We start from the raw sequence: 24,005 nt of genomic DNA, 5'->3' as shown, positions 1-24,005 counted from the left end.
AAAAATTGGTGATCTATTTTACGGATTTATTTTACATAAAAACTTTGTTATTTCAAATGCAACACCCTCTATTTTTTTAAATAAATCGAAGCAGATTCAATTGCTCTTTCAAACTATATTAGGGTTTCCTATACCTATCTATCTCAGATTTTGAATAAAAAGCGATTTTTAAATAAAATGGCAATCAAGATAGCTGGTATCGCCATGGCTATTTTCTAGTGACAGTTAGTAACTATTTTCAAAATCGAAATTAGTTTATAGACTTTGTTTAAATTTATATCAGTTTACTTTTATTTAATTTACCTACAATAGTTTTTACCTACAATAATAAATAATATATTTATTAATATGTATTTATTATTCTATCAAGAAAAACGAAGAAGTAGTTCTTTCTTTTATTTTACGATAACTTGTAGATATATGGATTGCTATAAAAGAGATTACGGCAAATTCCAACGACAGGTTTCTGCCTAATAATTTTTTTATAAACTACAGTACCAAGTCTGAGAAATAGGAAATAGGAAAAGTAGTTTTTCATTTTATCTCTTGAAAACAAATCTTTTAAAAAATTACCAAAAAAATGATTTTTTGCTAAAATTTTGAGAACCACTGGATCTTTTCTGGATTTTCTTTCATGTAAATTTAAGCTACTACCTATGTTGCCATATTATCAAGAGATCATGTTTTTTAACTTAAAACTAAAAAAAAATCCAAATTTTCAAAAAAAAATTTCGCTAAAAATATCTCATAGGTGTGTTTCTGAGGCCGAAATATACTCCCAGCTAAAATATTTGCACTTATTTCTGGGACACCCTGTATATCCTAAGACCTAATAATAGAAGCACTAACAAAAGAAGGAATAGACAGGTCTTATACAGGGTGTCCCAAACAAATCGCAAAACTACACATTACCCGAAGGGTTTTGGTTACCTACAACATCAAACAAAAAGTAACATCGATTCTTAACTAAGATATTCGTAAGATTGATGTTTCGAATAGTGAATTCCGATAAACAAGTTGGTATTTTCTTTTATGTGATCTCAGTATGAATAATATGGTGAATTGTTTTATTAAATTTAGTTCTAAATAAAGATATTTTGCGATTTAACCATGGGAACTTTAGTAAAACTCATAAGAATAATTTTACCCAGTTTGGTTCTCATTGAAAGGGTTAAGTACAAACGAAATATTTAAAAGAATATTTGTTTTTTATTGAAACTACTAGGTATTTTTTTTAAGTATATGTAGTTAAAAATAAATATAAAGATAAATTATGCGCAAAAATAATGAATGTGATTTGTTTCTAGAATTGTTAGTAATAAACTGATATGATTAGAATTAATACTCTAATATGTTGAATATGGATAATGTAAGAGGTGGCAACAATGCAAACTGTAAATACACCATAGAGAAATCTCAGGCGAATAAACAAGTGGCACTAAAAAGTTTTTTAAAACATCCCGGAAAATGTCAAGAAAAATATACAATTTTCAACAATTTTTTTTCGCAAAAAAAACTCACAGAGGTGTTTCTATATAGGGCCGAAATATACTACCAGTTAAAATATTTGTACTTATTTCTGGGACACCCTGTATAGAAACTCTTTTATTCTTTCAATAATCCTCTTAAATTCTCTAAAAGATATGTATGTCATACATACATATAGAAAATTCTTACCATTCCTATGATTCTTCTTTCTTGTTCCCATGGTGACGAACTAGAAAGTCTCACGGCACCAAATCTGGCAGTCCACTCCGCCTTGGGCTGACCCTGGAAACAGGACACTGTAGTGGCTATCCAGTTTGATGACAAGAGCACACCATCACAGATGTGAACCTCTTCCTTGAATAGAGCACAGTGCCAAGGCCAGTCACCATGGGTGGACATTTTAGGCAAAACCCTGGTTGCTTTGGTATGAGTACTTTGTATTCCACATTCTGGAAAATTACGGTAAATAACAATATTACAATAAATAATTCGTCATCCAATAGAACAGCTTATTCAAAGCTTTTAAAACGAATTTAACGAAAGTATTAAATATTAAAATCATACGTAATTGGATTTTTTACCTAAATCCTCACAAGACACCTTCAGCACCTGTCTGGAATGACATTTGGTCTTAAGAAAAGATATATCATCCGCAAAAGGATCTCTAATTTTGACGTACTGAACATTATCAGCTGTATCTTTGACAACATTGTAAGACTGGACATCTCTGTAATAGAAAAAGTTTTGATGGTCAATGAACATGACTTATAGGTATATGATTCCCTAATACATGTTGGTACTTTTTAAATTCTCAATTTGTATAATAGATCATCAAAGAAGATATACTTACTGGTAACTTAGAGACCTGCACAATGACACCGAGACTGTTCTCAGTACTTCTTCAGTTTTATTTTGAGACAGAGTTCTGTTGAGATTTTCGGTACATAATCTGCCTGTAGTACCCTTTTCGTTAAATGTTACATAACCGTTTTCTTGGTATTTGATGTGATGTGGTGTCATGGTAATACTCTTCTTCGTATTTTCCATGTGGGGCATCAAACTTACTGTAATACACCAATAGAAAAAGAATATTATAATGTAGAAAGGGCAATACAGAAGAAAAATCAAGGTTTTTATAGTTTTTTTTTGAAAAATTATACATACAGCAACCTCGTTCATCACTGCCATCGGGACAGTCTTCTTTGCCATCGCATTGTTGCTCACGTCTGATGCATGACCTTCCCACGCCGCAATGCAGGTAGTTTTGTGGACAGTATGTACAAGAAACTTCGTCAGAAAGGTCGGGACAGTCCAGGACACCGTCACAAATACGTGGGGACAGAGCTTTAGACTTCAGTTCATCCACACAACCTTAAAAAATGTTTTTCAAAGTCTCATTATTTTTTGCATTTAATTTAAATAAAATAAAAATAAAATATAAGTGTTTATCATTCTTAATAGTAATAGTAATGTTGATACTGCATTTTTTATAAAATGAGATAAAAATTAAATAGATTTACAGTTATACTGCTTAAGTAGTAATAGCTGAATAATGCGGTTTAATTATGTCATGTTGTAAATAAGTAACTAGTTATGTTAATAATTGCAAAGAAAATAGTTAAGTTTAATTTAGACGTGTCTCTACCATATTATATCAGAGGCCTTAAAAGCTTAAATTAGCTATGCTGCTTTGTATACCGGGTAAGTCTCAAAAGTGGCTCACCCCTATAACTTTTTTATTTTTTTAGTTAAAAAAACGAGATTTGGTATGTTAGTATATGACATAAATTAGGACTGATTGACGTATTCAATTGTTTTCGGTCACTTCCGGTTTCAGCGGAAATGGCTACAACTTTTGATTTTTAAATGGCACCCTCGAGATTTTTTACTTTATTCGATAGAAAATGTCACTCTGAATAGAATGACATATCATATGTCAACTTTTGACATTTTCGCATATGGTTTATTTGAAATTATAACTTGCGGTTCGTAACAAAAATTTGACTTGAAGTACCAAGTGTGTGGTATCAAATTATTCGTAAAAAATGCTTTTTCTGAATATGCTAATGAGCTATCCTTGTTCCATTTGAAAAAATTGAGATATGATTAAAAATACGATTTGAGCATTTTCTAACTGGCCAGGACAAGGCACTAAAAACATTAGACCGTCAAATATATTTTTCCAAGGCTCCTTGATGAAGAATTAGTGTTTTTAACATAGCCATGGTACAATTTTTTATTAAGCTAGAATGTCAAAAGTTGACATATGATATGACATTCTATTCAGAATTTCATTTTTTATCGAATAAAGTAAAAAAATACCGAGGGTGCTATTTAAAAATCAAAAGTTGTAGTAATTTCGGGTGAAACAGGAAGTGACAAAAAATAATTGAATACACCAATCAATCCTAATTTATGTCATATACTAACATACCAAATCTCGTTTTTTTATCTGAAAAAATAAAAAAGTTATAGGGGTGAGCCACTTTTGAGACGCACCCGGTATACAGGGCGAGTCAAATAAAAAAACGATGAATTTTACTACTGTCATTATAAAGTCTTATTATTATTATTATTATTTCTTGCTAGCAGTGATGCCAACTGACTTATCGTATACGTATTTCTCAGCAAAATGAGTAAATTCAACTAGCATTAGGTTAAAAATTAATTATTACCATCAGGTTAAAAATTAAAATTTAATCAAAAAATCCGGCTACAAAATCAAATAATTTATCTACAAATTGCATTAAAAATCATTAAAATTGGACCACTAGAACTTAATATATTGAACTTCAAAAAATTCTTGAATTACTTTTTCTACAGACAAAGAAGCAACTTCAGCGAGAACACAAAATATTTAAAAATTATTTATTTTTATCTATTACAATTTTATTATTTAACGAAAAAAAGTACAAAACGATAACTATCAAAAATCAAACAATATGCTAGACCCCTACAGACTAACTTATCAGATTTTATCACACTTTTATGATGAATTTCCTACAAAAGTCATTTTATATTTTTTTTACTCGTATATATAACAGACATCGTGAGGTAAATAGGCTTCACAGAACTGTCAATAGTTTTGAGTGTAATAAATCGATTTTCGGAGATTACTTGCACAGAAAAAGATATCGAAAGAGTAAAACTAAAGTTCAAAAAGAAAAAATAAAGTGGTTACGTATGGATGTGTTCATCATATTCACGATTGATTGTTTTAAAGGAAATAAACATTTTTCCAAAAAAACTGTTACAATTAAAAAAATAAAACATAAATACACTGAAAAAAGTATCAATAAATATTATGGACTGGAGATACAGAGTAAACAATAAATGATTGAATTACTTGGCATCAGTGATGCCAACTCGTAGGAAATTTCCCGATTCCTAGAAAATTTCGAGATCCAGAGGAAAAAGGCTAGACATGGTATATTTCGATCCCAGGAACTAAATATTTCTTAAATTTCTTAAATTTATTGCCACAAAATCAGGATAATAAAATATTTCAATCGTTATTGATTGCTTAGTAGTTCTTACCGGGTTTAGGTAAACACCATTCACCACTGCCAACTTCTGGAAACCTGTTGCAGTCTATCAAACTCTTGAATTTCTCCGACAGTCTATTGCCACATCCCGAAATAAACTCTCTACAAAATCCTCTACAAGGCAGCATCATTTCATCTTCTTCGTGTCCTTTACTACAAGACGGCTGTAGCAGCTGACAAACAAATTCGTAGGCATGTCTGTAGCATTCCGAGTCCACAATTTCCCTATACAAAATGAAAGGAAATGTTAACCAGGATTTACACAGTAACATTTTTAAAGTACACACAAAGTGCAGTAATTTATGTAAAGATTGTAATCAGAAATATGCTGGGCAAACTAGAAGATCAATATTAACTAGATTTAAAGAACATATAACTCAGATAAGATATGGTAGACCGGACAAATCTTGCTTTGCTCAACATATTGTTATCGCTTGGCTATTTTTTGCCACGCTTTTGCCAACTAAGTGCAGATACAAAAGCTCAATTTGTAGAGATTAGTTTAGTTTTAATCGTCTGCTGATGATGCCAACAGAGTAAGTAAAGTGTTTGGGTGTATTACGGTAAATTAGTGTTTTATTTTGCTGTTATTGAAACACCAAAGGTTCCTACCCTCAACTGTAATCAACCTACATTTATCACTTTGAATGATTTCTCCAAGATGATCTTTAAAAGTAACAAAATCGAATTAAGCACTTGCCAATTGTGATTCAAAATTCACTAATAACAAGATATTTTTTGGTCTTACCTGAAAGCGATGACGTCATCTGTTACTTCCTTTATGTTCTTGTGTCCCAGAAAGTTTGGATACGTAGTTTTATTGTAATCCAGCTTATTACAGTACGGTAACTGGAGGTTAGTGCATGATCTTGGTAGATGAGGTGACAAAGTTACGATAGAGTCAGGTAGGACAGTTGGATCAGCTGTTGTAGTAGTGTACATCTTAAAATAAATTATTATTTTATGTCCAAACACAAGAAATAATAATTAAATATTACACAAAATATAATATAGAACAGAATTATTTTTTACTGACTTGTGGAATGGCATCACTTGGTTTGACTTCCAGACTTTTGGGATCTATTGTCAAGTTTTTGAAGTACAGGGACTCTTCTACTGAAATTTCATTGGCTAAAATCGATTCTAAATTTTGAGCCTTAATGCTGACGTAGGATGGATCTATTTTAATGTCAAAATGGACTATCAGATCCTTGTCTTCCGTGCTATAAAAATAGAAAATATTAAATATAATACCTATATAAAATTATAAGCGTAAAAATCTCAAATCAGAAGCCTGATATAGAACATTTTCAGAACGCTGTAGAATTTTAACTTATTTATAATTATTTTTAGTACCTTTGTAATATAAATTTCGCAATAAATAATTGTTTCTGATCAAATTCTTACCCATCTAAAGCTATGACGTCTGTTCCTCTATAGCCATGCTTAATAATGCTTCTTCTGAATAGTAAGTTCAGTCTTTCCTTGTAATCTCTTGACGTGTCTTTGAATTTCTTCGTGCTGGGATCAGCCAGTTCTGTGGAGAATGCATCTCCTGCCACCACTTTAAACGTCGCCCTGTATATTTCCTCGCCAGGAATTTCTGGCAAGAAATATGTATCTGAAAATAATATTAACAGCTTAAAAAAGACAAATCTGAGAGTTGTAAACATTCATGAGACACAAGCAATAAAGTAAGACATTTACAATGGAAAATTAAGGTAACATTATTCGAAGATATCTGTGATTTTACTTATTTAAAATTTATTTTTCTTGTGTTTTAACATTATTTAATATTATGCAGAATATGTTTCACGCTAGGGCAATATTTTAATTTATATGCCAGTCCATTAACTAAGTCAAACTTTTTTTAAAAATAGCCAAAACAAAAAAAAACAGGTATTAGGAAATATGATTCCATTGTCTCCGAAGTTTGATGTCCTTGTTTGACACACCTTTAGAGCTGTGTAAAATGAATATTAATATTTTGTTGTTGTTACTTTCTGTTTAAAGAAAAAAATCTTCGAAATGAAACAACACCCAAATTCTTTACAAGCCAAACTATATCATTTAAAAAAAAATAATGTATTAAACATATCAAGTCTAGGATACAGTAATATTCTGATGGTTTATGTAGAATTGTGAATGTTGGGACACCCTGTATACAGTATCTCGAGACCGTAACCCCCGCGTACGATAAGGGATTACTGTATATTATAGCTGGGGATTTTTTTTAAATGTGTAGTTACAATGTCAGCAAATTAAAAAAACAATAATAGGATTTAAGATTTAAAAAGTTGTCTCTAATCTTTTCAATAATGGATTAATATAGATCACGTTATTTGCTGGTGGCAGTTTGTAAAGTTATATATTAAGTACTTAAATTATAGTAGACTTTTAAAAACAATAGCGATTTTAGAAAAATTGAAACGTAGATAGCATGTAGTAGACAGAAAAACAGGGAAAAACAAGCCATTCATTTAAATAATCCTTGTATTATTCTATTACAAGTTAATCACTGGTTTTCTCAAAATTGAAGAAAAAACATGGAAAACTGCTACCGTAACCTGACAGACATTTCTCAGAACTTAGACCGAGAAAAATCAAAGATCTTACTAGATTTAAATACTTTTACTAGATCAAAATATTGCTGATGATCTAAAACTCTTTAGATGTATAAGATCAAGTCAGGATTGTGAACTACTCCAAAAAGATCTAAATGGGTTGATGGAATGGTGCGACTTGAATAATTTAAAGCTGAATAGAGACAAGTGCTCATACAGTGGTGGCCAAAAGTATGGAAACTTTTTACTTTTTAAAATATCACAGAAAATATTGCTATGCTTAAACTCTCAGGAATATAAATGAACAACTTATCAGCAAATAAAAGTATTCCAAAAATTACACAGCGAAAAAAATCTGTTTAGCAGTTTTTGTAGAAGAACAATAGATTTCTTGTGGCCAAAAGTATGGAAACCATAAATAAATACATTAAAATTATTTAGTTTAAGCTGATAAACGGTACGATTTGCTTCAGATAAATATAAACATCATGCCCAAGTCTAAATATTTCTCTACGGATTTAAAAAATAAAATAGTTGAATTATACAAGAGTGGTTATAAACAAATTCAAATAAGTAAAAATTTAAACATTTTAAAAGGCACCGTTTCGAAAATAATTCGTAAATTTAATAAAACAGGGAACGTTTCAACAGCTTTTAAGTCAGGAAGACCAAGAAAGTTGTGCAACAGGACAATGAAAGTAACGAAGAGAATATCAATGGGAGATCCAAGAAAAACATCCACAGACATTTCTCGAGAAATGGGTGAAAGGGGAATATCGGTGTCTGCACGCATGGTGAGAAGAAGGTTGGATGACATGGGACTTTTTGGAAGAGTCGCGGTGAAGAAACCACTAATATCAAAGAAAAATAGGATGGCCCGCTTTAAATTTGCTCAAGATCATCTCACCTGGTCTTATCAGAAATGGAATGTACTGTTTAGCGACGAAAGCAAGTTTCAACTGTTTGGTGGTGACGGGAGACGTTATATCCGAAGACCAAAAGGTACACGGTACAGCCATAAGTACCAGATGCTCACAGTAAAACATGGGGGTGGGAGTATAATGGTGTGGGGGTGTTTTTCTCGCTCAGGTGTTGGTCCTCTCGCTCAGGTTGGATAATGGACCGTTTTTTGTACAAAGACATATTGGATAATAATATGCTGCCTCATGCTGATGAAGAAATGCCACTCAGATGGTTGTTCCAGCAAGACAATGATCCCAAGCACAAATCTCGGTTTGTTCAAAATTGGTTAAATGAACATAATGTTCCACTAATGGATTGGCCCTCACAGTCTCCGGATCTTAACCCCTTAGAAAATTTATGGGACCATTTGGATAGCAAAATTCGAAGTCATTCTATTTCAAATAAAAATGAATTATGGGAAGTGCTAAAAACTGAATGGGCGGCCATTTTCAGTAAAGATTGTACGAGATTGATCGATTCGATGCCACGAAGTAATTAATTCAAAGGGATATTCCACTAAATATTAGTAATTTTTATATTATCTTGAATTTTAATAAACATTCTTCTTAAGTTTCCATACTTTTGAGCAAGAAAATATTCATAATTTTTTATATATTTTTTGATAGCTGTAATTTTTTATTTAAATGTATTAGGTTTTGTAGGAAATTATTTGTAGGTCACGATTATATAAGTCGTTTTATTTCATATTTTAATTTCTCAGCATAAATGACAAATTAAAAAAGTTTCTATACTTTTGGCCACCACTGTATATTGTATTCACTCGCCATAGAAACTACACTGAGTACAAATATAGAATGGGTGACTTTGCGCTACCCAGAGTAAATCTTATTAAGGATCTGGGCATTTTTTTAGACAGTAAGTTTAAGTTTTCGGACCACTACCAGCATATTATTGCCAAGGCATGTCGAATGATGGGATTAATTATTAGAACATCTAGGGATTTTAGGGATTTGCGCTCTTTGGTTGTGCTTTTCACTTCCCTGGTGCGCTCAGTGTTGGAGTATGGTTCAACCATTTGGTGCCCCTATTATCTTACACATAAAAGCCGCATTGAGGCCGTGCAGAACAGGTTTCTGAGACATCTTCGATATAGATGTGGGCCAGGACATTCACACATGGGGGTGGGTGCATTGAGAGAGCACTTTGGCTAGTTAAATCTACCACTAGTGGTAGATTTAACACGAGGCATTCCCAGAATATGCCTCTTAATCAGCTTATTTCATATGTCAATGCCAATGAAGACCTTGACTTTTGGGGGGTGTCCTTAAATACATTTAGAACCAGATTGGGAAGAAGTATCCTCTGAGTGCAATGTGTAAAAGTATATTTTTCTTGTCTTAAAAGTATATGTATTATATCTTGTTGTATACATTTTGAATGTTTTTAAGAGTGTTGAAGTGTCTATATTATTTTATTTTTTTACTTTATATTTGTATTTTTTACTTTTTGGATTTATGAATGTAAAATGGTTGGAATTATAATAAATAAATAAATATAGCCTTACATTGACATTGTACTTTGTACTACCTGTTATGACCTATGCATGCGAACTGGACTCTTAAAACGCACATTATAAGGAAACTGCAGGTCGTACAACGCTCAATGGAACGAAATATGCTGGGAATAACCAAGAAAAGCCGTAAAAGAATAGAGTGGATACGACAATAGACATAGGTAATAGATGTCATCCACAGAGTCAAATCCCTCAAATGGCAATGGGCAGGGCACCTGGCAAGAAGAACGGACAACAGATGGACCACAAAATTACAGCATGGTGCCCACAAGGAATTCAGAGACCTAGTAGAAGACAGAACCTGAGATGGGACCATGATATTAGGAAATTAGCAGGGATAACTTGGACCAAATGGGCCCATTTAGAAAGAGCATATCTAAATATGTGAAGGAAACCGCATAATTGGAAATAGCATGAATGAATAAGCTAGAAAAGATGATGATGATACAAGAAGTCATCTAAATCTTAAGATGTAGATAAAACATATCAATAATAGTATCATTGTACCACAAAAAAACGTGTTCTTCTATTTGTTTACCACTTCTTAGGTATAAATAAGAGTTACACAGGGTTTACAACACATATGAAATCAAGTGAGTTAAAGATTTAATAGAGATGTTTCTTTCGAAAAAATATAGTATGAATTAACTTACATCCTACATATACCGACGCGGCTGCTAGCAACAGGAACAGCAAGAAAGTAGCTATAATACAGCATCCGCATCTCGTTTGCGATGTTAGCTTTCCTCTGGTGAACCTGATGTCTGAATCTGACGACAGGATTGAGCTGGGCGATCTTCTGTACCTTCTGGTGTTTGCACTGACAGTACTACAAGTAGTCTGAAAAAAAAATGAAATAATTAGATGCAATAAAATATAATTATTTTTTAATGCTGGCTATGAGGGTTCAAGTCATCCCTGCTAATTTCCTAATATCATGGACCCATCTTCGGTTTGGTCTTCTTCTGCGTCTGTTAATTTCGTGGGTACCATGCTGTAATTTTTTTGGGTTCATCAGTTGTCCGTCTTCCTTGTCAGGTGTTCTTTCTGCTCATTGCCACTTGAGAGATTTGGTCCTGTGAATGACATCTGTTACCTAAGTCTTTTGTCGTATCCACAGTATCCACGTATATTCTTTTACGGTCTCTGCTTGTTGTTCCGAGCAAATTTCGTTCCACTGGACGTTGTGCGATCTGTAGTTTCCTTATAATGTCTGTTTTAAGTGTCCAGGTTTCGGATGCATATGTCATGACTGGTATTACACATTGGTCAGGTTGTAGGCTAGATTGGAATAATATCCTCCATCTATTTTCAAGGAAATATAACATCTATTATGTGGTTGTTTCGTACTATACTATCACTTCGCTCCGATTAGTAGATATTTAAACAGGTGCATGGTTCAAACCTGTCTTTCACACAACAAGAATTAGAATGTTATTTCCTCTACGACCTCGGTGATATATTAAAAACCTAGATATAGCTAAATAGTTAAGTAATACGTTTAACATTCTTATGGGAAATATGTTCTTTGGTGAGTTTTTCTCAACGGCATGGGTACTACATATGGTTGCGTCTTTGAGCTGTACCTACGCGTGCAATTGATGTACCAACCATTATTGTTTTGGTTCCCACGCTTTTATTATTTTATTTTAAATATTTATGAAAGAGTTGATTTTTTTAAAAAAAGAAACTTATTGCAATTATTTAAATTAAGATATGATTCACCATATTCCTTAAAAAATGTTAAAAACTTGAGAAAAAAGCTTCACTTCTGACTTCTGATAGATGTACCTACATGGTACAAAAGTACAAAATTGGGCTTAAATGTGTAAACGTTTCGGACAATACAACAGGAAAGTTATCAGTTTCTTTGGAGCGCTACTGACCCATTTCCTGTATTGAAATAAAAATCGGAAATATCAGAATGGAATGTGTAGGTCTGAATACAAACTTACGTAGCATTGAGTATCTCCGTGTAACGGCATCTTGATTGCGTAAATAATCTTAGCACTGTCATTATCTACCGGGTGTTGCATCGTCGAGCGGGACATAGGAAATCCTATGTAAAGAGCACTAAAACCCACATTCAAAAGAATAACTTTAGATATTTTTGATTAGCCCGTTTATGAGTTATCGCCGATTTCTTTTTAAATATTTCTCCTTTCTTATGGCCCTGTATTTACTTATGAGCACCAGTCAAGGTAAAAGATAACTGTCAAATTAAGTTGTCATTTCAGAAATTTATCTATTTAGTGCTTTATTATTATTATTAAAAACTCATACCTACATCGAAAATATTAGCCTTGAATTACACTACCGAAGAAAAAGTATTAATGATTAAATGGTATTATCAAGGAAATAGTTATCAAAAGGTGTCGGACATGTTTGCTGCTCTGTATCCGAATAGACCGATACCTGAAAAATCTGCAATCGCAAGAAATATCCCGAGATTTGAGACCAAAGGTACCCTAATAATAAATAACTGCAGATGTGAAGCAAGGCAGGAACAAAGAGAAGATGCAAGAAATGGTACCGACTTGGAAGTTTTATTGTGCGTGAAAGAGAACGATGGAAAGATCAGCACAAGGAAACTTGAGGAGGAAATAGGAATAGATCACACTACAGCGTTTCGAATTTTGAAACGACATAAATACTATTCCTTCAAATATGAAAAGCACCAAGAGATGGGGACGAAATACGGCGGCAGGCGTTTAGTTTTGATATGATGGAAAGAGCAAACACGGATAGGGAATTTTTAAAAAGCATATGTTTCACTGACGAATGCACGTTTACTTTAATGAACGCAATGTTCAAAATTATCGATATTGGAACAAAGAAAACCAACACAGGTTTGTCGAAACAAGGACGTAATATCCACAGAATGTAAATGTTTGGGCAGGGATATTCGGATACAATATTATCGGGCCATTATTTCTTACGCGAAATTTAAATGCAGAATATTATTTGGAACTAATCGAAAATCATATTTTACCTGCTTTACATGATGCCGCCAGGGATAATCAGGAAGTTTGGTACCAAATGGATGGCTGCCCGGCACATAGTACCCTGGCTGTTCGGGAATATTTAGACAATAGTTTTAACGGCAACGTTATTGGCCTAAATCAAATAGTAAATTGTCCAGCAAGGTCTCCTGATATTTCGCCAAATGATTTCTTTCTCTGGGGCCATTTAAAAAACAGGATATACAAGGATAAAAATACCCAAATCTAGACGAGTTAAAAAATGTTATTTCTACCGAATGCAATAGAATTTCAGTTTACCAACTAGCGAATGTAAGAAGAGAATTTTATGATCGCCTGGGTTATTGTCTAGCAGTCGATGGAGGAATATTTGAACATCTTCTTAAATCCTAAAGTTCTAACAATTTAATAGTACCTAAATTAATAAGTTATTGAATATTGTAATAATACTATAATTAACCTTGTAGTTGATTACTTTATTTTACTTTAATTCATATTAATTTGTATTTATAAATACATCTTAAAGATTTCCGATGTAGGAATGAGCTTTCAATAATAATAAAGCACTAAATAGGTAAATTTCTGAAATGACAACTTCATTTGACTGGTGCTCAGAAGTAAATACAGGGCCATAAGAAAGGAGAAATATTTAAAAAGAAATCTAAAGTTATTCTGTTGAATGTGGGTTTTAGTGCTCTTCAATAAACCTAAATAGAATTATTCTCTAAAATAATTAGGGAAGCCAATAATTGACCCCATTAAAATTTACATGGGATTTCCTATGTCCCGTCCGACGATGCAACACCCGGTACCTATATCTGCTCATTAGGTCTAGATTACAGTCTAGATATGTATATTATCTGCAAACTTTTATGGATACAAACAAAATAAAAAAACTAAATTGTTTTTTTTTGTTTTTGGAGCAGCTATAGATAATGACCATTAATGACAGTGGTGGTGAAGATTATTATTATCGTTTTTGAATATCTTCAAAAACCTTATTTTTTGCTTTATTCTTGTCAGTGTCAAAAATTGATGAGCCTTATTTGGCCATTTCGTCTAATTTTTCATTAAAAAATATATAGTAACTAATACTAGAATAGTCGACAATAGAAAACAAGAAAAAAATAGAAACAAAAAATACCCATCTTATCCGATAGTCAACCCACAAACAGGTTGACTGCCAGGCATCTGTAACCTGGAATGGTAATCCTCCAATAGTCTAAGACATACTCGAAGAAATTTCTCAGGACTTACCACCCAGAAAAATCGAAGATTTTCCTTGATTTAGGGAAGAATGAACACTCAATGAACACCACAGTAGATCAATGCGAAACTTTTCTTATATCTTCTCTAAGATTAAAACCAAAACCAATCAACGTACAATACGTTAACGTTATTTTTATAGAGAATACCATTGCTAAAACGCCCGGCTACGCTAAGTAGTGGTTTAAAAGCTATTGTGACACGGTGACCTAGTGATATATTTTTTTCTTCATTGGTACCAGCAAATCATCGCGATGATGATGATGATGGGTCAATAGACTTTACTCTCCAATGATTTCGTTTGTTTCTTCATCCGTTATTCGATTGTTTTTTCTCGTTTTCTTTTATTATAAATTCGTAGCGACATGACGGACATCTGAAGAAGAATAAGGACTAAGAAATTTACATAATGGTCCCATCTTTTTAGGTCCCTAACACTTAAAATAAGATAAAAGGAAGATATCTATAATAACATCAGAGTTATTATGAAAAGCATTTTTTTTTAATTTACCACCCTCTGTATCTCAAAAGTTACGATGTTTGGGACATAAATTCATTCGAAGTTTGTTTCTTATAGAATATAGATTCAAGAATCGCTCCTTTATATATTACCATGTTATTATCATTCAACTATCAAAAAACGACCTATTGTCCGTACGCTCAGCTTTTGTTTTTCCATAAAATATCACGATAGCAGATGGTAGCAGATAAATGTTATATTTTTGTGTTCGCTATACTTCAGCAATTAATATGGATATAAGTGGTAGAGCGAATCCAGTCGAATATCAACTTATATAGTCCAAAAACCTTGATGTTTGTATGTCTTCATCTGGTTTGTTGATATTTTTATCGTATTCCTGATCAACAAAATAATTTTTAAATGCAAAAATCGTTAACTAACAATTGGCAATTACGTAATAAAAAAAATCACTAATTTCAAAAAATGTATTTTCATTGATTTTATATTTGTATATGACATAAACTAGCGTGTACCCGCAACTTCGTTCAAGTGCTGAATTAATAATTTGTAATGGAGATGTATATTGAGAGATTTGGTTCTGTGAATGACATCTGTTACTTAAGTCTTTTGTCGTATCCACAGTATCCACGTATATTCTTTTACGGTCTCTGCTTGTTATTCCCAGCATATTTCGTTCCACTGGACGTTGTGCGACCTGTAGTTTCCTTATAATGTCTGTTTTAAGTGTCCAGATTTCGCATGCATATGTCATGACTGATATTACACATTGGTCAGGTTGTAGGCTAGATTGGAATAATATCCTCCATCTATTTTCAAGGAAATATAACATCTATTATGTGGCTGTTTCGTATTATACTATCACTTCGCTCCGATTAGTAGATATTTAAACAGGTGCATGGTTCAAACCTGTCTTTCACACAACAAGAATTAGAATGTTATTTCCTCTACGACCTCGGTGATATATTAAAAACCTAGATATAGCTAAATAGTTAAGTAATACGTTTAATATTCTTATGGGAAATATGTTCTTTGGTGGGTTTTTCTCAACGGCATGGGTACTACATATGGTTGCGTCTTTGAGCTGTACCTACGCGTGCAATTGATGTACCAACCATTATTGTTTTGGTTCCCACGCCTTTTATTATTTTTATTTTAAATATTTATGAAAGAGTTGATTTTTTTAAAAAAAGAAACTTATTGCAATTATTTAAATTAAGATATGATTCACCATATTCCTTAAAAAAATGTTAAAAAACTTGAGAAAAAAGCTTCACTTCCGACTTCTGATAGATGTACCTACATGGTACAAAAGTACAAAATTGGGCTTAAATGTGTAAACGTTTCGGACAATACAACGGGAAAGTTATCAGTTTCTTTGGAGCGCTACTGACCCACTTCCTATATTGAAATAAAAATCGGAAATATCAGAATGGAATGTGTAGGTCTGAATACAAACTTACGTAGCATTGAGTATCTCCGTGTAACGGCATCTTGATTGCGTAAATAATCTTAGCACTGTCATTATCTACCGGGTGTTGCATCGTCGAGCGGGACATAGGAAATCCCATGTAAAGAGCACTAAAACCCACATTCAAAAGAATAACTTCAGATATTTTTGATTAGCCCGTTTATGAGTTATCGCCGATTTCTTTTTAAATATTTCTACAAAATCTTTCTTATGGCCCTGTATTTACTTATGAGCACCAGTCAAGGTAAAAGATAACTGTCAAATGAAGTTGTCATTTCAGAAATTTATCTATTTAGTGCTTTATTATTATTATTAAAAACTCATACCTACATCGAAAATATTAGCCATGAAATAAAAGAAAAAGTATTGATGATTAAATGGTATTATCAAGGAAATAGTTATCAATCTGTATTTATCATATTTGCTGCTCTGTATCCGATAGACCGATACCTGAAAAATCTACAATCGCAAGGAATATCCAGAGATTTGAGACTAAAGGTACCCTAATAAATAACTGCAGATGTGAAGCAAGGCAGGAACAAAGAGAAGATGCAAGAAATGATACCGACTTGGAAGTTTTATTGTGCGTGGAAGAGAACGATGGAAAGATCAGCACAAGGAAACTTGAGGATGAAATAGGAATAGATCACACTACAGCGTTTCGAATTTTGAAACGACATAAATACTATTCCATCAAATATGAAAAGCACCAAGAGATACGAGATAGGGACGAAATACGGCGGCAGGCGTTTTGTTTTGATATGATGGAAAGAGCAAACACGGATAGGGAATTTTTAAAAAACATATGTTTCACTGATGAATGCACGTTTACCTTAAATAATAAACCCAATGTTCAAAATTATCAATATTGGAACAAAGAAAACCAAAACAGGTTTGTCGAAACAAGGACGCAATATCCACAGAAAGTAAATGTTTGGGCAGGGATATTCTGACACAATATTATCGGGCAATTATTTCTTACGCGAAATTTAAATGCAGAATATTATTTGGAACTACTCGAAAATCATATTTTACCTGCTTTACATGATGCCGCTAGGGAAAATCAGGAAGTTTGGTGCCAAATGGATGGCTGCCCGGCACATAGTACCCTGGCTGTTCGGGAATATTTAAACAATAGTTTTAACGGAAACGTTATTGGCCTAAATCATACAGTAAATTGGCCACCAAGGTCTCCTGATATTTCGCCAAATGATTTCTTTCTCTGGGGCCATTTAAAAAACAGGATATACAAGGATAAAAAATACCCAAATACGACGAGTTAAAAAATGCTATTTCTGCCGAATGCAATAGAATTTCAGTTTACCAACTAGCGAATGTAAGAAGAGAATTTTATGATCGCCTCGGTTATTGTCTAGCAATCGATGGAGGAATATTTGAACATCTTCTTAAATCCTAAAATTCTAACAATTTAATGTACCTAAATTAATAAGTTATTGAATATCGTAATAATACTATAATTAACCTTGTAATTGATTACTTTATTTTACTTTAATTCATATTAATTTGTATTTATAAATACATCTTTAAGATTTCTGATGTAGGAATGAGTTTTCAATAATAATAAAACTCTAAATAGGTAAATTTCTGAAATGACAACTTCATTTGACAGTTATCTTTTACCTTGACTGGTGCTCATACGTAAATACAGGGCCATAAGAAAGGAGAAATATTTAAATAGAAATCGGCGATAACTCGTAAACGAGCTAATCAAAAATATCTAAAGTTATTCTTTTGAATGTGGGTTTTAGTGCTCTTCAATAAACCTAAATAGAATTATTCTCAAAAATAATTAGGGAAGCCAATAATTGACCCCATTAAAATTTACATGGGATTTCCTATGTCCCGTCCGACGATGCAACACCCGGTACCTATATCTGCTCATTAGGTCTTGATTACAGTCTAGATATGTATATTATCTGCAAACTTTTATGGATACAAACAAAATAAAAAAACTAAATTGTTTTTTTTTTGTTTTTGGAGCAGCTATAGATAATGAGAGTGCTAAGATTATTATCGTTTTTGACTATCTTCAAAAACCTTATTTTTTGCTTTATTCTTGTCAGTGTCAAAAATTGATGAGCCTTATTTGGCCATTTCGTCTAATTTTTCATTAAAAAATATATAGTAACTAATACTAGAATAGTCGACAATAGAAAACAAGAAAAAAATAGAAACAAGAAATAGCCACCTTATCCGATAGTCAACCCACAAACAGGTTGACTGCCAGGCATCTGTAACCTGGAATGGTAATCCTCCAATAATCTAAGACATACTCGAAGAAATTTCTCAGGACTTACCACCCAGAAAAATCGAAGATTTTCCTTGATTTAGGGAAGAATGAACACTCAATGAACACCACAGTAGATCAATGCGAAACTTTTCTTATATCTTCTCTAAGATTGAAACCAAAACCAATCAACGTACAATACGTTAACGTTATTTTTATAGAGAATACCACTGCTAAAACGCCCGGCTACGCTAAGTAGTGGTTTAAAAGCTATTGTGACACGGTGACCTAGTGATATATTTTTTTCTTCATTGGTACCAGCAGATCATCGCGATGATGATGATGATGGGTCAATAGACTTTACTCTCCAATGATTTCGTTTGTTTCTTCATCCATTATTCGATTGTTTTTTCTCGTTTTCTTTTATTATAAGTTCGTAGCGACGTGACGGACATCTGAAGAAGAATAAGGATTAAGAAATTTACATAATGGTCCCATCTTTTTAGGTCCCTAATACTTAAAATAAGATAAAAGGAAGATATCTATAATAACATCAGAGTTATTATGAAAAACATTTTTTTTTTAATTTACTACCCTCTGTATCTCAAAAGTTACGATGTTTGGGACATAAATTCATTCGAAGTTTTTTTCTTATAGAATATAGATTCAAGAATCGCTCCTTTAAATATTACCATGTTATTAAGGAATATCCTTCAACTATCAAAAAACGACCTATTGTCCGTACGCTCAGCTTTTGTTTTTCCATAAAATATCACGATAGCAGATGGTAGCAGATAAATGTTATATTTTTGTGTTCGCTATACTTCAGCAATTAATATGGATATAAGTGGTAGATCGAATCCAGTCGAATATCAACTTATATAGTCCAAAAACTTTGATGTTTGTATGTCTTCATCTGGTTTGTTGATATTTTTATCGTATTCCTGATCAACAAAATAATTTTTAAATGCAAAAATTAAAAAAAATCGTTAACTAACAATTGGCAATTACGTAATAAAAAAAATCACTAATTTCAAAAATGTATTTTCATTGATTTTTTTATATTTGTTACTAGCGTGTACCCGCAACTTCGTTCGCGTCGAATTAATAATTTGTAATGGAGATGTATAATAAAGCAATGCAAGAATTTCCATTAACATACAGTGGTGGCCAAAAGTATGGAAACTTTTTTAATTTGTCATTTATGCTGAGAAATTAAAATATGAAATAAAACCACTTATATAATCGTGACCTACAAATAATTTCCTACAAAACCTAATACATTTAAATAAAAAATTACAGCTATCAAAAAATATAAAAAATTGTGAATATTTTCTTGGTCAAAAGTATGGAAACTAAGAAGAATGTTTATTAAAATTCAAGATAATATAAAAATTACTAATATTTAGTGGAATGTCCCTTTGAATTAATTACTTCTCTACATCTTCGTGGCATCGAATCGATCAATCTCGTACAATCTTTACTGGAAATGGCCGCCCATTCAGTTTTTAGCACTTCCCATAATTCATTTTTATTTGAAATATAATGGCTTCGAATTTTACTATCCAAATGGTCCCATAAATTTTCTATGGGGTTAAGATCCGGAGACTGTGAGGGCCAATCCATTAGTGGAACATTATGTTCATTTAACCAATTTTGAACAAACGGAGATTTGTGCTTGGGATCATTGTCTTGCTGGAACAACCATCTGAGTGGCATTTCTTCATCAGCATGAGGCAGCATATTATTCTCCAATATGTCTTTGTACAAAAAACGGTCCATTATCCCATCAATTTTAACAAGAGGACCTCAACACCTGAGCGAGAAAACACTCCCCATACCATTATACTCCCACCCCCATGTTTTACTGTGGGCATCTGGTGGTACTTATGGCTGTACCGTGTACCTTTTGGTCTTCGGACATAACGTCTCCCGTCACTATCAAACAGTTGAAACTTGCTTTCATCGCTAAACAGTACAGTATTCCATTTCTGATAAGACCAGGTGAGATGATCTTGAGCAAATTTAAAGCGGCCATCCTATTTTTCTTTGATATTAGTGGTTTCTTCACCGCAACTCTTCCAAAAGTCCCATGTCATCCAACCTTCTTCTCTCACCGTGCGTGCAGACACCGATATTCCCCCTTTCACCCATTTCTCGAGAAATGTCTGTGGATGTTTTTTCTTGTATCTCCCATTGATATTCTCTCTTCATTACTTTTCATTGTCCTGTTACACAACTTTCTTGGTCTTCCTGACTTAAAAGCTGTTGAAACGTTCCCTGTTTTATTAAATTTACGAATTATTTTCGAAACGGTGCCTTTTAAAATGTTTAAATTTTTACTTATTTGAATTTGTTTATAACCGCTCTTGTATAATTCAACTATTTTATTTTTTAAATCCGTAGAGAAATATTTAGACTTGGGCATGATGTTTATATTTATCTGAAGCAAATCGTACCGTTTATCAGCTTAAACTAAATAATTTTAATGTATTTATTTATGGTTTCCATACTTTCGGTCACAAGAAATCTATTGTTCTCCTACAAAAACTGCTAAACAGATTTTTTTCGCTGTGTAATTTTTGGAATACTTTTATTTGCTGATAAGCTGTTCATTTATACTCCTGAGAGTTTAAGCATAGCAATATTTTCTGTGATATTTTAAAAAGTAAAGAGTTTCCATACTTTTGGCCGCCACTGTATAAACTGGATAAAATTTTCTCACATTTATGTCAGCATGAGAAAAAACAATCGAGAATTACCAATCGAACCTTATCGAACCTCTACACCCCACACTCGATCCGTTTGCTAAAAATCAGCTTTAAACGTCAAGCAGTTTAAGCAGAATCGTGATTACTCAGTGGTCATATATTATGAAACACCCTGTATAAATTTTTAAAAAATCTTAAAATATGTAAAACAACAAAATAAAATATACGTGTTTAAGAGTTTTTCCGAAAAACTCACCGGTTTTTAAATAAAAAATATTCTAATATTTGAGGTGTGGTTTCACCCCATTAGAATTCGAGTTTCGAAAAATCCCTTCGTATCGAACCTCTACACCCTCCAGTCAATCTGTTTTCCAAAAATCAGCTTTTTACGTCAAGTGCTGTAAGCAGGATCGTGATTAATCCATGGCCAGATTTTTCGAAACACCCTGTATACATTTTTAAAAAATCTTAAAATATGTAAAAAAACAAAATAAAATATACGTGTTGTACCAGGATGTATTTTCGGAAAATATTTTAATTCCTATAGGGTAGCTCATAAAAGCGTGAGTGGATCTGGATGACTTTTTTTAAATAGAACACCCTGTATATTATTGCATTTTTGGCTTCCTTTCAGATCACTTTACATAATCCTAAGACATGAGTAAATCTATTTCGATAGTTTCAGAAATATTAAAAAATAAATTAAAAATATATATTTTTCAACTCTTCTTAAAAAAATATAAAATATAGAGGAACTGTTCTGAAATGAAAACTATATTAGATATTTACTTTAGATGGTCTGTTCTAACTTTGCTATAAATATGGTAATCGTAAATCATACAGGATGTTCAATATTTTACGCCAAACTTTCAAAAATATAAAATATTCTTTTTTTCGTCGTTTTAAATGAAACACCCTGTATATTATTTTTCATTAGATGGAGAATTAAAAAATGAACATTTTTTTGTATTTAAAGTATTTCAAAATTTTTAATAGTTTTCCGGATACACGTAGTATTATTTCATATGGCGCTTCCAATGGTAAAATACGAGCGAAAAAATCAATAGGTAGCTTTGATGAAAAATTTACTGTGGACAATGCCATATGAAATACAAAAACCTGTGAAACCGTTAAAAATTTTGATATACTCTAAATACAAAAAATGTTCATTTTTTAATTCTCCATCTATTGAAAAAATAATATACAGGGTGTTCCATTTAAAAAACGAAGAAACATTATTTTAAATTTTAGAAAGTTTGGCGTAGAATTTTGAACATCCTGTATGGTTTACGATTTCCATATTTATAGCAAAGTAAGAACAGACCATCTAAAGTAAATATCTAATATAGTTTTGATTTTAGAACAGTTCTTGTATTATTAATATTTTTTTTACCAAAGGCTGAAAAATATATAATTTTTATTTATTTCTCAATATCTCTGAAATTATCGAAGTACATTTATTCATGTCTTAAGATTATGTAAACTGATCTGAAAGGAAGCCAAAAATTCAATAATATACAGGGTGTTCCATTTAAAAAAAAATCATCCCGATCCACTCACACTTTTTTGAGCCACCCAATAGAAGTTAAAATATTTTCCTGAAATACATCCTAGTATATAATTAAGTTTGTACTTAAACAAAATTTCCAAGTTTTTTATTCTAGGAGCTACAGATGCCCGACGCACTATTGCCGGACCCTGTATATTAGTATAGATTTCTACTATTAACAATTCTCTGAATATTCCTACTATATGATTTATTTAAATAAATAGACATTGTAAACCACTGCATTTATTAAATTTCAACAGAAATAGTCGATCGTGTCTACTGCATAACGAAACCCGAGTAAAAGGAATGAAATAACAGACGAAAATTATGAAAGGCACGTTAAAAGATTTATTGGAAAGGCCCGACAAGCTAATAATAGTCTGAAAAACGTTGCAAATTGCCGCTGTTTGTTGTTATTGTACCGAACAATTTCAATACAAAACATTCAGAATAAATTAATTTACAAAAATGAATAATCTGTCTACAATTGTCTTTGGTTTACTAGGTCAAAAATGTCCAGCGGAATTTCTCAGAACTTATGGCCGAGAAAAATAATAGATTTTCCTTAATTTAAGTAAGAATAATCTTCAGATTGTCGCGGGGTTTTTAACGGGACACTGTCTGGGCACCTCAGAAACAAGAGCGAATGCAGATTTTATGGGGAAAATGGAAAAACACCAGAACACCTTATCATTGAGTGCGCCGAGGCGACAACCATTAATGATAACTTTGCTGGAAAACCGTCTCAGATACTGGCTTTGATCAAAGCCCTGAAACTGTATAACGTAGTATTACACTGAAAAAAAGGATCTCTCAGTCGAAATGAATATGACTTTGACCCAAAAGATTGGCGCTTTTCAATAGGGCCAAGAACGACGTTTCTTTGCCCAAAGCATTAGCTATCTTTTCATAAGCTTTAAAAAATTACTTTAGAGAATAGAAGAATCTATCTGTCCAAAGTATTTCACTCTTTGACCCAAAATTAATATAAAGAAGTTCTTGCTACAAGAACAATAGTCTCTTTGATTCATGCAAAAATTCTTGATTGAAAAGGGACATTTCTTGATTAAAGGGACACTTTTCTTAAATCAATAGCCAATACTATTGACTCAACTAAAATTTATTTTGATCTAAGAGAAGTCTATACATCATATACAGGCATATTACGAGGTATATTATTTTCTGATAAATTTAGGTTTTCCTGGTC

The 24,005-nt window shown here is 32.3% G+C and overlaps 1 protein-coding gene across 1 annotated transcript in view; it reads right to left on the bottom strand.

Annotated features, from left to right (window-relative positions):
* The window catches only part of LOC115891907 (atrial natriuretic peptide-converting enzyme), a 43,862-nt gene that overhangs the window by 3,505 nt on the left and 16,352 nt on the right, over nt 1-24,005 (bottom strand). The window contains exons 3-11 of the mRNA XM_030912506.1: nt 10,748-10,934; nt 6,441-6,654; nt 6,070-6,256; nt 5,782-5,975; nt 5,026-5,258; nt 2,653-2,859; nt 2,339-2,552; nt 2,070-2,215; nt 1,678-1,937 (exon numbers count right to left, since the gene is read on the bottom strand). Of these exons, the coding sequence (XP_030768366.1) occupies nt 1,678-1,937; nt 2,070-2,215; nt 2,339-2,552; nt 2,653-2,859; nt 5,026-5,258; nt 5,782-5,975; nt 6,070-6,256; nt 6,441-6,654; nt 10,748-10,934 (1,842 nt within the window). The remainder of the gene's footprint in view (nt 1-1,677; nt 1,938-2,069; nt 2,216-2,338; nt 2,553-2,652; nt 2,860-5,025; nt 5,259-5,781; nt 5,976-6,069; nt 6,257-6,440; nt 6,655-10,747; nt 10,935-24,005) is intronic.

This window comes from Sitophilus oryzae, unplaced genomic scaffold, assembly GCF_002938485.1.
Source record: "Sitophilus oryzae breed Bouriz unplaced genomic scaffold, Soryzae_2.0 scaffold_119_pilon_pilon, whole genome shotgun sequence".
Classification (NCBI taxonomy): domain Eukaryota; kingdom Metazoa; phylum Arthropoda; class Insecta; order Coleoptera; family Curculionidae; genus Sitophilus; species Sitophilus oryzae.
This window is presented reverse-complemented; position numbering and strand designations above follow the sequence as displayed.